This window comes from Fukomys damarensis, unplaced genomic scaffold (assembly GCF_012274545.1).
Source record: "Fukomys damarensis isolate Sample0158 unplaced genomic scaffold, DMR_v1.0_HiC HiC_scaffold_1, whole genome shotgun sequence".
NCBI lineage: Eukaryota > Metazoa > Chordata > Mammalia > Rodentia > Bathyergidae > Fukomys > Fukomys damarensis.
Genome location: NW_022900913.1, coordinates 49,369,976 through 49,383,464, shown reverse-complemented (window position 1 = coordinate 49,383,464; position 13,489 = coordinate 49,369,976). Strand labels below are relative to the sequence as shown.

The window sequence follows — 13,489 nt, the reverse complement described above, 5'->3', positions numbered from 1 at the left end:
GAGGGGAAAGGGTTGAAAGGAAAGCAGGGGAATGGGGAAAAATAAGAACCAGAATAGATCGTGTAAGGGTACAAGTTCCCAATGATGAATGTAACTGTATTGTATGCCTAAAATGTCCTAATAAACAATGGAGAAAACAAAACCAACGACAAAAAAATCTGAATCATAAAGTTGAACCATTCAAAAAGACTTTCAAGTCAAGTTTTAACTGACAGAAAAAAATGCAAAGGTTTTTCAGATATGGTGGCAGGGTGGCATATGCCTATAAATCCCAACACAGGAGGATGAAGCAGGGTAACTGCTGCAAGTTCAAGGCCAGCTGAGCTATATAGCAAGACCCTATCTCAATAAACAAAACAATATACAACAAAACAACATTAAAAATAAATAATTCAATAATTTGAAGAGGACAAATCAACTTAGAAGCTGTAAATATTAGTGACCCCAAATCACTTTACAAAGCAATTCAATGTGACTTAGGAAGTATATACCACACAAAATATACTGTTCCAGGTATACCAGGAATAGGAGATATAAAATGAATAAGAAGTATACCTTAATCTCTTATAATTCAGAAAAAAGGCAAATTACAGATTACCTGACTAACTCGATTTATTTCCTCTTCTTCTTCCTCAGCTTCTTCTCCAAATGAAAGTAAACTAAAATTTCTAGTCAAAACAAACAAACAAACAAAGACATAAAAGAAATACAAAAAAGAATAGTTTTAAAATTTGGGTTAAGTAAAACTCAAATACCTTGTTTTCAAAGCACTAAAAATAATTTACATGAATGCAAAACTCAAATATTTTGTTTTCAAAGCATAAAATAGAATATATAAGAATACATTCTGATTAAAGAAAAAATATTAGTCTCCAGCAGAAGTACAATAAGGATCTATAATTTTTAGTAAAGCCTTTAAAGCCTTAGATCACTACTAAAATATGATCAATATCCATCCTAAGTATTACATATATTGAGTCAAGCATGACAAAAATAATTAAGCTTTTGATATTTGTCAAAACTAGTAACAAAATGGAGATTTCTGAAAAACTAATATATAGCCCCAAGAGCAGTATAAATGGGGAGCAAATTAATCTAGTGTTTGTCAAAATAAATCTTATTATTTTAGAATAAAAACTACAAAGTTGTTGACCAGAAAATAAAGCCTAGGAGGGGAAAAAAAATAAGTTTGTCTCCTCTAATCTTTCACTACAGTTATGAATTACTGTAAATAGTGACAGTTATCTTTCATCTACAGATAAATAAGTCAAAATAAATAAATAAAAGAAAAATCAAATATATAGGTATATAAGAAGTTACTGTATTTTGCTACAAATTATCAAGGACTGGTTAACGTGATTATATTTAACAGTATAGAAGAGCAACTTTATTTTAAAAATATCAAGGGAATAACCTAATATGTGCTAAATACCTACATTACAGGGCATCCCATTCAATCATTTGTTCTTTTGGTTTTGATTTTTGTTTTTTTTTTGATACCAGGGATTCACTTAATCTTTTTTTGGTGGGGGGCGGTTCACTTAATCTTGATACCAATCAGGTGTTGTACTTATTAAAACCTCCATTTTACATAAGGAAACTGAAGCTTGGAAAGATTAATAAATTTTCCTTCTTTTCAAGTGGATTTTACAAGATTCCACTTAGAAATGTCTAAATCTAACATAAGTTCAATAAAATCCCTAAAAAGGATGCTACAAATCAGTAAAGGAGTAAGCTGAAATCTAACTTTGTACTATCCACTTTAATTATGCATATTACCTTAATAATGTAATGAACACTGTCACAAAATAGCGAAATTTATTTTTTTTAAAAAATTCCTGCTTTTTGGAAAACCACCTTGAAGAGATAATCCAGAATACTGAATGAAACAGCATTATTTTAAAAAGATTTATAAGGTTATTTTTCATAGCACCCAAACAAAAATAAAAAAGCTAAAAAATTATGAAATCACACAATATGCATGTTAAAAGTATTCTTTATACTATTTTCTACTTTCAAAAATATTTATACTGAATAAGTAGATATTAATTTAAAAACAAGCAAAACACAAGTTTCTCAATATTTATATAAATAGTTGATATGGTGAATACAGAATATTAACATTTCATATGGACATCTAAGATGACAAATTTTTAGCTTAATTTAAGTTATATAATGTACTTAAATATAAATGCTCATTTAAAAAAAAATCACACCAGAATTCCAGTATCTTCGATATTTCAACTGTTCAATGAGCCTTCCCTTTGCTATTAAACAATTATTACAAAAGGAAGTAATGTAAAATAAATTATTGTCATTTTTCAAGTTGAAGAAAATTCTTTATACTATGATTACTTTGTGCCTTTGGGTTTCAATTTCTTTACTTCTTCTTCTGGTTTCTCTTTTTTGGGCTTTTTAATTTCCCTTGGAATGATGTCATCAAAAGGGTTAAACAGGACCTACCCAAGAAAAGTTTGAAAATATTTTAAATTTTACATGTTTTAAATGTCACAAAAGTTAAAACCAATATTTAATTGCAGTGACATAAGTGCCTATATTTCTCCCTACATAAATACTTAGCACAGCGACACGTAATATTGGACAAAGTGCTTTCATTTTCTTTGGAGCCTCCCAAGAATCTTACGTACTATTACATAAAGAATACTATAACATCTGAATTTTAGAAGAGGGAAAAATACTTAGGAAATTTAAAATGACATAAACTGAGATGTTTTGACTCCAAAACATGCTTTGGCTCTTAGGGATATCACTTCCTTAATAAAGACTAATTCTTAAATTACCCATAAAGTCATTTCTTCGGGTTAAATAAACCCAATTGCTTTAACTTTTCATTGAGTTGAGCTTTTAATTCATTTGATTATCATCTAAAACAAAAGTTCAAAACCTTTAATTAAAACAAATTCTTTATTATAAGTTGTGCCTAAATACATAAATGAATGGTATTATTAATATAGTAAAACCTTTGTCTAATAGTTTAAATAGACGAATAATCAATTTCTCTTAAATGACAATTTAAACTTTGTATCTCATAATCATGTTTCTACCTCACAACTTTTTATTTTGTGTGGATTTCGTGGTCTTTCTTCATCATCAATGTCTACTTCTGTCAGTCGTAGCATGTTATATACTGTATCCCCTGTAACCTATCAATAAAAATATAAAATATAGTTGTAAATTCTTGTATTCAATATTCAAATTACTAAAGGCCTTTCAAAATATTTTTTAAATAATTAAAATGGAATTTCATAGTATTGCATAAGAATATACCCATTAGATAATGCAAATAAAGCAACTTTATTTTAAGGGGGAAAGTACAGACAAGTTCAATCTTTTAATAAACTTTTTGGGAAATTTTCAATATATATTTAATAGTAGTTTTTACTAAAAACAAAAATATAATGCCAAATAACTCCCTAAGTGACAAAAATTTTCATTCAAACATCATAAACAAATTTGCACAATGAGTAAAATAAGATAAGCAAACAAAAACAATATGATAAGGGCTTTGCAGACATTATCTTATTTAATCCACACAAATACTCTAAAAGTAAGAACTATCATTTTCCTCCTTACATAGATAAGAAAACAGGCTCAAGGAAGTTCTAGAACTAAGAGTGGTAGCTTTTCCAATTTATGAACTTTAAGCTCTGTGTTATGTCTCATGTGTAAGTTATATGAAATAAATTGTAAAAAGTGGTATACAAAGGAAACAAGTATCATTTATTATACACTCTTATTATTAAAAAATAATAGGCAAAAAATTCATGGTCCAGCAGTTCGGTGGCCTGCCTTGCAAGCGCAAGGACCTGAGTCCAATCCCCGGTACCAGAAAAAAAAAAAAAAAAAAAAATCCTGTGTAGGGGGAAAGTTGAAAGAATATGCTAATGGTATTTCCATGTTGTTAATAATTAAGAAACAACATTATATTTCATGGTTGTAGTGTGACTCCGTTAATTCAGCATTTCTCAAGATTTAAAAATAGTTCACTGTACTATAAGTTTTTCAGTTGTACTAAGTTTGATTCTCCCCTTTCACCTTCACAAAAATCCAATTTTGCCTATGAGAAAACAATTCTTACTGAGCCAGCAGAGGGAGCTGATAAGCTAGCAAAGTCTGATATATTTTAAGAATTAAAACTTATAGAAATATATTTATGTAAAGGTAGAAAACTAAAAGAAGAAAACCTTTAGACTCCCTTTTTAAAAAGATTTGTTGAAAATGTTATAAAAAGAACATTCTTTGATAGGTTATTATATGTGAAAAAGGATTAAATAGGTACTATTCAAAGTAACATTTCTAATAGAATCTTGAAATTTAACTTTAAATTTAAGAGAATTCATCATTTCAAGCTGGTAAACCTTACTACCCAAGTATCCTTCTGATAATGTAAAGACAACATTAGCTAAGTGACATAGTAAGTAATACCATTCCATAGCAGACTCTTAAAGAAGGGACATATTAATGTCATAACAAATGAGTAATGTGAAACACAATGAACAATTTTATTGGTCTTTCATAGTTCATTACAACAGGAATGCAGTATATTCCATCATTTTTAAAAATAATAAGTACATATAGGGAGTATTTTTATGAAGACAGGTCTTACATAAGCTGATCACATATATCATATGAGCCTGGGGAATAACATAAAACCAACAATTAAACCATAGATTTAAGATAAGTGGACACTAACCTTTCCAAATATGGTATGCTTATTATTAAGTTCATCTGCTCGACCAAGGGTAAAGAAAAACTGGCTGCCATTATCATGAGGACCAGCATTTGCCATGGCAACCAGTCCTCTCCGATTAAAACGCAACCGTGAGTGAAATTCATCCTGAAGCATAAAACATTATTTAGTGAATGTCCTCAGTTGTAAGACCCTTCATGTTTAGTCATCTACGCAGCTGACCAACAATTTCCCACATAATTGCTAGTCAAAAATGCTGAAGTTTATTTTAACTGCTTTTCAAGTATAAATAAATCTAATATTTACTATTTGTTCAATGTTCTTAAACTTCTATTTATGTACTAAGTATCTGCAAAAATAAACTCAACAGTGAATATAGGCAGCTTATTTTATGGAAAGCTACCTACTTACACACAGAGGAAGAATTCAAAGGGTAATATTTTTTTTTTTTGCAATAGATTTCTAAGACTCATTTCACTATTCTCATCCATCAAAGTAATCTAAACTTTTAAAACCTTCTAGTATTTCTCTAAGAAATTCATTTTTGATTAAAGACTTCAACTAAAGATCCTACCTTTTTCATGAAATGAATTCTTTCCTCTCACTTTTTAATTCAAAGAATCTACTATCATCGCATCCATGTAATTTTACTGTTTTTTAAACCCCTAATGTTGAATCTTTTCTGAACTGGCACCTTTCCCATGTCCCAGTTTTCAGAAGAGCAGGTGCAAGCCTAAGATGAGCTTCATGTTTTGATAGGGCTACTTAACCAATTACTTAGTCTCCTAGCAAACAAAATATCCAGACCTGACACTGCAATTTATAATGCTTCCATGTTATATAATTATATATCTTTAGTAAGTAATTTTTAAGAGATGTGAACTCAATAAATTATAATTCTGTATACTGTGTATAAATTGGCCTAACTGGAGAACTTAACAGGATAACTGTACTACATGAAAATAAAAAGCAAAAATCTCTAGTTAGGGAGAGACGTGCCATAAAGATCTATTCTGTGACACCAAATAACAGAATAAAGGAATGCTTTCTATGAGATGGAAGCTCTAAAATGAGACATCTCTCCTTGTTAATATGTAAAATACTCTAACAATGATGTCTAAGACTTTTTTAAAAATTCACATTTTCTAATGCCATTATCATCTGGAAATTAAAGGAAACACTGACATTCATATATTTTTCTTAAGAATTACACTGTGACCCAGTTCTAAACCGTCATAATAAATACAAAGTTTTCCAAAACTCCCCTATTTTAAGAACTGCTAATATTCAAAGAAACTACTATTGGTACAATCAGACTAATAATAAATACAACTTTCAGCTTCTACTTGAACCCACTGTTTTTGCTCTTTTATTTTTTCAGTACTAGGGATTGAATCCAGGGCCTTCACACTGAGCTAGATTCACAGCACCTCATTCCTCACACATACTTCTTAAAGTTAAAAAAAGGTTTTTAAAATTTAAAGACAAGGCCTCACTAAGTCAGTCACTAAGTTGTTCAGGATAAGTTCAAACTTAAAATTCTCCTTGCTAAGCCTCCCAGACTTTTGGGATTACAGGCTTGAACCACCTAATTTCTTAACTATAATATTAACTCTTTTTCTTCCTAAATCTGTGTTGGCAGATATAAAATCACTGACTTATTCTTAACTCATACCGCTTTTTCTCATATTTTTGACATTGCTTCTTTCTTTGATTCACTTTGTGGTTTCCCATTGTTACATTCATTTGTACTATAGAGATCTATTATGTGTAATTTTGAGAAAATTCTGCTATGAAGGATTGAATTGTATTCCTCAACATTTTTATGCCCTTGCCCCACAATATGAATGCATTTGGACTGTGAGGAGGAATAAAGCTGACAAATGTGATAAAGGTTAGACAAAGTAATAAAGTAGTGTCTTAATCCAATAGGGCTCATGTCCATTTCTGTGAGCCAGAAAGAGAGAATTCACGAGGAATCAAAATCACAGACATCCTGGCCTCGGACTTCCCAGCCTCCAGAACTATCAGAAATAAATTCCTACTAAAACCACCCTGTCTTTGGTTATACATATTTGTCTATAGCAGACCAAGTAGACTACTGCAGATTCCACATGATGTTTGAATTGATTGTTTTAAAATAAAATAATATATATATATATAGTATTCTAAAAATATTTTACATTTATAGAGCTGCAAAGTTAGATAAATCAGGTATTGGGAAATTTGCTATGTGGTCTTTTTTCTGAATCACCTGTTTTTCACTAATACCTTCACCTCTACTTGAATTCAATCTAGCATAAAAGTTTAAGATAAAATAACTTGGGGTTTCTTTTTTTGGTACTGGGGATTGAACTCAAGACCTTGTGCTTGTGAGGCAGGCGCAGAACCACTAAGGCACCACTAAGCTAAATCCCCAGCCCGAGATAAGATAACTTAGAAAGAATGCTTGGTTAAGTATCTCTCTTATATCTGTGTAACAGTAAATATGTGACAGACAACTGGTTTTGAATACTAATTTGAATTTTTTTTCATCTTGTGGGGCACAATCATTTTCTATTAAGGAGTCTATGTTGACTTACAATAGCAAACAATAACAACTGCTATTATTTAGTCTTACCTTAAATGGGGCTCCATATATAGATTCCCCACCAGTCCCTGTGCCGGTAGGATCTCCCCCTTGGACTATAAAACCAGGAACAACTCTGTGAAAAATGGTGTTGTCATAATAAGCTGAAAAAATAAAGAATAATTTATAATTTATAAAATTAAATGTGCCCACAGTTATCAGTTAATATACAACTAAAGTCACAAGATTTATTTTCTAGAATATTAAATAGGCTTCCAAACCAAAATACTTCCTTCTCTATTTCTTAAAAAATAAACTTACTTTTCAAATGGCACACATTTCTACAGAAGGTTGATGGCAGCTGTTTGATGTTGTTGTTGTTTTATTTTTTTATTTATTTATGTATTTATTTTTTGGGGTACTGGGGATTGAACTTGGGTCTTTGCACTTGCAAGGCAGGCCACGGAACAGCTGAGCTAAATCCCCAGCCCTGTTTTGGGTTTTTTTTGTTTTGTTTTTTTTTAATCTTCAGTATTCTCCCAAATATTTTTGTTTAACACAACTAGGGAATACTACTGTGATCTAGTGGGTACAGGGCAAGAATATTACTAAACAGCCTACAAAGCACAGGACAGTTCCCACAGTAAAGAATAACTAGCCTAAAAGTCAACAATGCCGAGACTGAGAAGCCCTGGATAGGATATCTTATTTCCTACTTCTTTCTCTTCTATCCATAGAAAATTAATTTCTTAATATGCAAACAACATAAGAACATATATCAAAATTACTTATTACTTATAAGTCTAGCATCACTAATGCAATCTCAAGGAACTTGAGGGATAAATAAAATAATATAACCTATACAAGTACTCAAGTTAAAGACTTGGAGTTTGAGATGAAAGGGAGTAAATGGGATAAAATTATTCAAAATATGTTATATGTATGTGCCAATATACCAAAATGAATCTCATTATTCTGTATAACTAATATGTAACAATGAAAAGACTTTCAGTTTCTTAAGTAAAAGAAAAAAATATATATATACATTTTAAAGTCACAAACCTACAGGAGAGACCATGTATGATCACCTACAGTGCTTAATGTCTGGAAACTAGAATTATTAAGGAAAGAGCATAGAGGACAAAGAAGTTAATTGCAGTAAGGCAGAAGAATAGCATCTCAGTGATGCAAAGCACAAGCAAAGAATTTGGTAACGGAGAATCAATTGGGGTTTGACTGAATGAGAGTGTTTATATTAATTAACAAATAATGACCAACCACCATGAGCAAAGATATTAAACATCATTAGACATCAGGGAAATCCAAACTGAAACCACAATGACATACTACCTCACACCCACTAAGATAGTTAGCATTAAGAAAAAAAAAACTTAAGTATTGGTGAAAGGATGGAGAAACTAAAACTCTCATATATTGCTAGTGGGTTTGTAAAATGGTGTACAAAGTTAAACAGAGAATTACCAGATTATCCAGCAATTTTATTTCTAGCAATAGATATTGAAAAATATTGAAAACTCAAATACCTGTTCATAAATGTTCACTGCAATATAGTGAGTTTACTAAATATGTACTACTAAATTGAATACTTTAAAATGGAAGTTTTATGTTACATAAAGTTCACTCCAATTTTTAAAAAATTTCTTTAGATAAAAGGAAAGAAATTATTTTATCTCACTGAAGTTAATCTTGTACGTAGATTAGGTAAGTACAAGAGAAAAATGTATGTAGAGTATATACTTTGCTTGGAAACAAGTGCTAAATAAGCAAAGTCTATAATTATCATTGTAAAAACACACAAATAAAAACAAGCAACAACAGAAGCAATAGAACCAATTAAGTATCAAATATAGTCAGGATTCAATCACATGTTGGGAGTTTTAATTTATGGAGAAAGAAGAGTTCTCCAAGCCTCAGAACTATCTAACTCTAATTCCTTGTCATATAGGATGATAAATGTCTTTACTATTTAAATTTTGAGTTGAGTCTTGTATTAGTTACAATTGAATACAACTTAACTCATTCAATGAAAAATATACATCAGTATCTACTGTGGTATAGGCATTGTACTGATAGAATTACTGACATAATTCATAAGGTACCTATTATACTGGCTTGCATGTATCTCATAACTATACTTTCACAAGATAACTAGGTATAAAATATGAATTTTAAAAATTATAATCTGTAATCTACAAACTGTATGTAGTATAGAGTACACTAAAAGAAAGAAAGGGATAACAGCTGATTCTTTAAAAAAAAATCCATTCTTCCAGTAAAAAACTACTGGACCATGTTCAATAGAGCTCCTCAGGTCAGACAAGTTCCCTGCGGTTATACATAGAAACTGTAAACATCAAGAAGTCTAAAAGTATCTCTCCTAAATCTGAAGTAACCGCTTCATAGATATTTAACATTCGGGAGTTGTGGTCTTGCCTTTGGTAATTGTACATAATTAAATTCAACTTTCTCACTATAAAATTAATAATATAAATCAATTCACAGTATTGTTCTAAAATTAAACAAGATCTAAAATTAAATTAAGCAAGATCCAAACATTAAATAAGAGCATTTAAAATTTTTCACATTGAACACAAATGTAAGATCAAACTTAACAATTTTCACTTAACAAGTACATATTCATATTTGAATATAAAATTTACCTGGTGTGTATCATAAAATAAAAATATTCCTTTAGATTCATAATGTACAACCAACTAACATGGTCAGATTAACTCTTTCAAAAGGTTTTGAAAACTTCCAGCATGGGGAATGGATTAGAAGAAGAAACGTTGGAGAAAGAAAAGAGACTACTGTCCCAAGTTAAAGTATATTGGAAGCAGGATCTAACACACTCATATATTAATGTGAGAGATAGGAGACATGAAAGAGGTCTTTATTATTGTTTCTAGGTTTTAAAATTATACCATTCTATTCTTTCCTCCTACTTTCCATTTAATCTTTTTTGATGTCACCTTTAAGGTTTTCTTTATAATTTTCTCAATCATAATGCATAGAATTATTTTTAACAGATGCATAAAATTATTGTAACATTATATACACAAACTGAGTATGAATTTTCTACAGTCTTCACATCATAATTTTGTATTTTATTATGGCTAGAATTTTCAATTTCCACAAATTTTCAATATCTATTATTTCTACTTGTTTGCTATCTATTAATAATTCTTGTTGAGCAATTTATGTGTCTTTATAGCATACTATGTGTCATATTAGATTTTGCTGTTTACAATGTTTATTTTCTTTTTAAATCTTTATGCATCATCCTCATGAAGATTCTGAAGAATCTTTATTATTTCATTATGCACATTCAGTATCCTTCTGAATGTTCTCCACTACTAAAAACATTTAAATGTATCTCAAATAAACGAAGTTCTATTTGAGTGTTGATTCTAGTTTCTCATTACATTTTTATTTCTAGCTATACAATATAAGGATATTGAGATATATTTTGGCTAATTATATATTTCTAGCTCAAGTTCATACAGTACTTTATATCTGTACTTTAAAATCAGCTATATATGTTTCGTCTTCTAAGATCTTGTATTTAATTTCATGTATTACCGTTAATAATTTTTATTGAAGCTCACTTTGTGATCAGTTTGCCCTATTTACTTCAGTATTTTGTTGGTATTTTGTTAAATATTTTAGTCTCATAAAAATTATTTTAACCTGTGGCATACTAATATGTGTGTGTATCACTTTTTCCACACAATAAATTGTTGTTAAAGGAGGCAGGAGACAAAAGGTAACTAATGAAGAACCAATCCTGAAGAGAAGATGCCTAAGTAAAATACGGTAAAGAGGTATTTGTATAAATCAATTTTACCCCTTCCTCACCATTTTGAGGAACTAATAAAATTATCAAAGCTAATAAGCTTTCTTTCCTTCCCTTATATAAAGTTTTACCCTACTTTTAATTGATAACTTTTTAATCTGATAATTAAAAAAAATTTCCCCTTACTTTAAATGTTTATTTAACTATACTACAAAGACCTAAAATCCAAGATTGAGTCTATATAACTGTAGTTATTTTGGTTTCATAAAGGCTACAAACTTCCCTTTAACTGTGAACACTATTTTAGTTGAGGACCACATCTGAGGCTGTTTTCCCTTTTTCCAATGCATTTATTCATTTGCTTTTGAACTGTAGAAGCAATGCTTTGTTGCTATTATATTGATATGAGTGTTATAAGAGCTAGTAACATTAGGGCTTGTATAAATCATAAAATCAAAGAATTAAAATGAAGTTCTCTTGGGCCAGGGATTTAGCCCAGTGGCACTGCGCCTGCCTTGCAAGCACAAGGTCTTGAGTTCAATCCCTGGTACCGGGGGGCGGGGATGAAGTTCTCTGAATCATACTTTTTTTTTTTCTTTGTGGTGCTAGGGATTGAACCTAGGGCCTCACACATCCTAGGACGATGTTCTACTATTGAACTATACTCACAGCCTTTGAATTACATCTTTAAAATCTTGACTTTACTCATTTAGAACTATCTTCATTTAAATCAGTCTTCTCAGTCTTCTTGATAGCCTTTCCAATAATAATTCAATCTCGTACTTGTTCAGTCTGAGAACTGCTTTGGTTATCATTTTTCTATTCTTTTTTCTTTCTCCTTGTATTCTTATAAATTAAAGAATAATTTTTTGTTATTGTAATTGAGCTTCTTCATTATACAACATAAGCCCCTCATTTTTTCTAAATTGTCATACCCAGATATATGTTTTTCCATTTACCATTCATGGATTGCAATTTAATACTTATTCTTTCTAATGTTTTTATAATTTCACTCTCCTATAAAATTTGAGCTTTGGATTCTTCAAAACTTCTTACCAGAAACAGTCTGATTTTTCTGTGCCTGTGTTTCTTAGCTTTGTTAACAGTTACTTGAGTCCTCCCTAACTAAACTACCTGTCTGACTCTATTTCGTTCCTGCCTGCCATAGCAATTATTAACAATGTTCTTTGCAGATGTATCCTCCACCCTATGAATTTCATTCTTTAAATCCTTCCATGGTAGTTATCTATTTGTGTACTTTTCTATTTGGAGAGCTCTAGCTATACCACACTACTGAATGTGCTTATGATCTAAAACACTGCTTTCTGATATTTAAGTAATACTGTTTGTCTCTAAAAATCAGGTAAAACTTAAGAGATGTTTTGCTATCACTTAGGAGGACAATATTTGCTACTAAAAACCACATGCAATGTATCTGAGAAACCAAGAGACACTATAAAAATATTTAGAAGATCTAGTCCCTAAAAGAATTTCAGAAACAAAAAAACCCCAAGTGCATGTAAAATTCACCATTTTTAAATAGAAAATGTTACTTTGACTCACATCTAAAAAAAGGCTAGAGATATTGATAATACCATCAGTGGATACTAAATGGAAAGTTCTATTAAGAAGGCAGAATTTTTTAAGACAGGATATTGCTATGTAGTTCAAACTGGCTTTGAACTCACTATGTAGCCAGGCTGGCCTCAAACTCATGGTGATCCTCTTGCCTCAGCCTCCAACTAGTGGGAGTATAGGTGTGTGCCACTATGCCCAGCTAAGAAAATAGAATTTTGAACAGACATTTAAAAATGGGTAGACTTAAATAAAAAAAGGGAAGAGAAAACATTCCAGTAAAAAAGGAGAACTAATTTGGAGATATGTGTGGAAGTACAAGTGTAAAGGAAATGCTCAGAAACTAAAGGTGATAATCAACTGAAACTATATGCTTAGCAAGATGAGAAATAAAGCTGGAAGGCCAGTGATGTAGCTCAGCAGCACAGTGCCTGCCTGGCAAGTGCAAGGCCCTGAGTTCAACTGCCATTACTGAGAGAGAGACAGAGAGAGAGAGAGAGAGAGAGAGAGAGAGAGAGAGAGAGAGAGAGAGACAGACAGACAGACAGACAGACAGACAGAGAGAGAGAGAGAAAGAGATAAAAGTTAGAAAGCTAGGAAGCCAAGCTGCCTGAGGATTCAAATATCAAATGGACAGAGGGAAAAGAAACTAAGATGAAAGAGAGGAAGAACAGGTAAGAGGCAATTTACAGTCATGTAGGTGAAAATAAAGGCAGTGTAGAATAAAAAAAAACAACAGTAAATTTGGTTTCACACTGGTTTGGTTGCAGCCAGCAATAGTAATTTTCAGTAGAAAAGTCCACTAAGAAATAATATA

General features: G+C 30.8%; 1 protein-coding gene across 1 annotated transcript in view; it reads right to left on the bottom strand.

The window, feature by feature from the left end:
* Cwc27 (CWC27 spliceosome associated cyclophilin) overlaps positions 1–13,489 on the bottom strand; it is a 179,321-nt gene that overhangs the window by 158,160 nt on the left and 7,672 nt on the right. The window contains exons 3-7 of the mRNA XM_010637238.3: positions 7,332–7,444; positions 4,715–4,858; positions 3,066–3,164; positions 2,356–2,459; positions 599–668 (exon numbers count right to left, since the gene is read on the bottom strand). Coding sequence (XP_010635540.1) covers positions 599–668; positions 2,356–2,459; positions 3,066–3,164; positions 4,715–4,858; positions 7,332–7,444 — 530 coding nt within the window. The remainder of the gene's footprint in view (positions 1–598; positions 669–2,355; positions 2,460–3,065; positions 3,165–4,714; positions 4,859–7,331; positions 7,445–13,489) is intronic.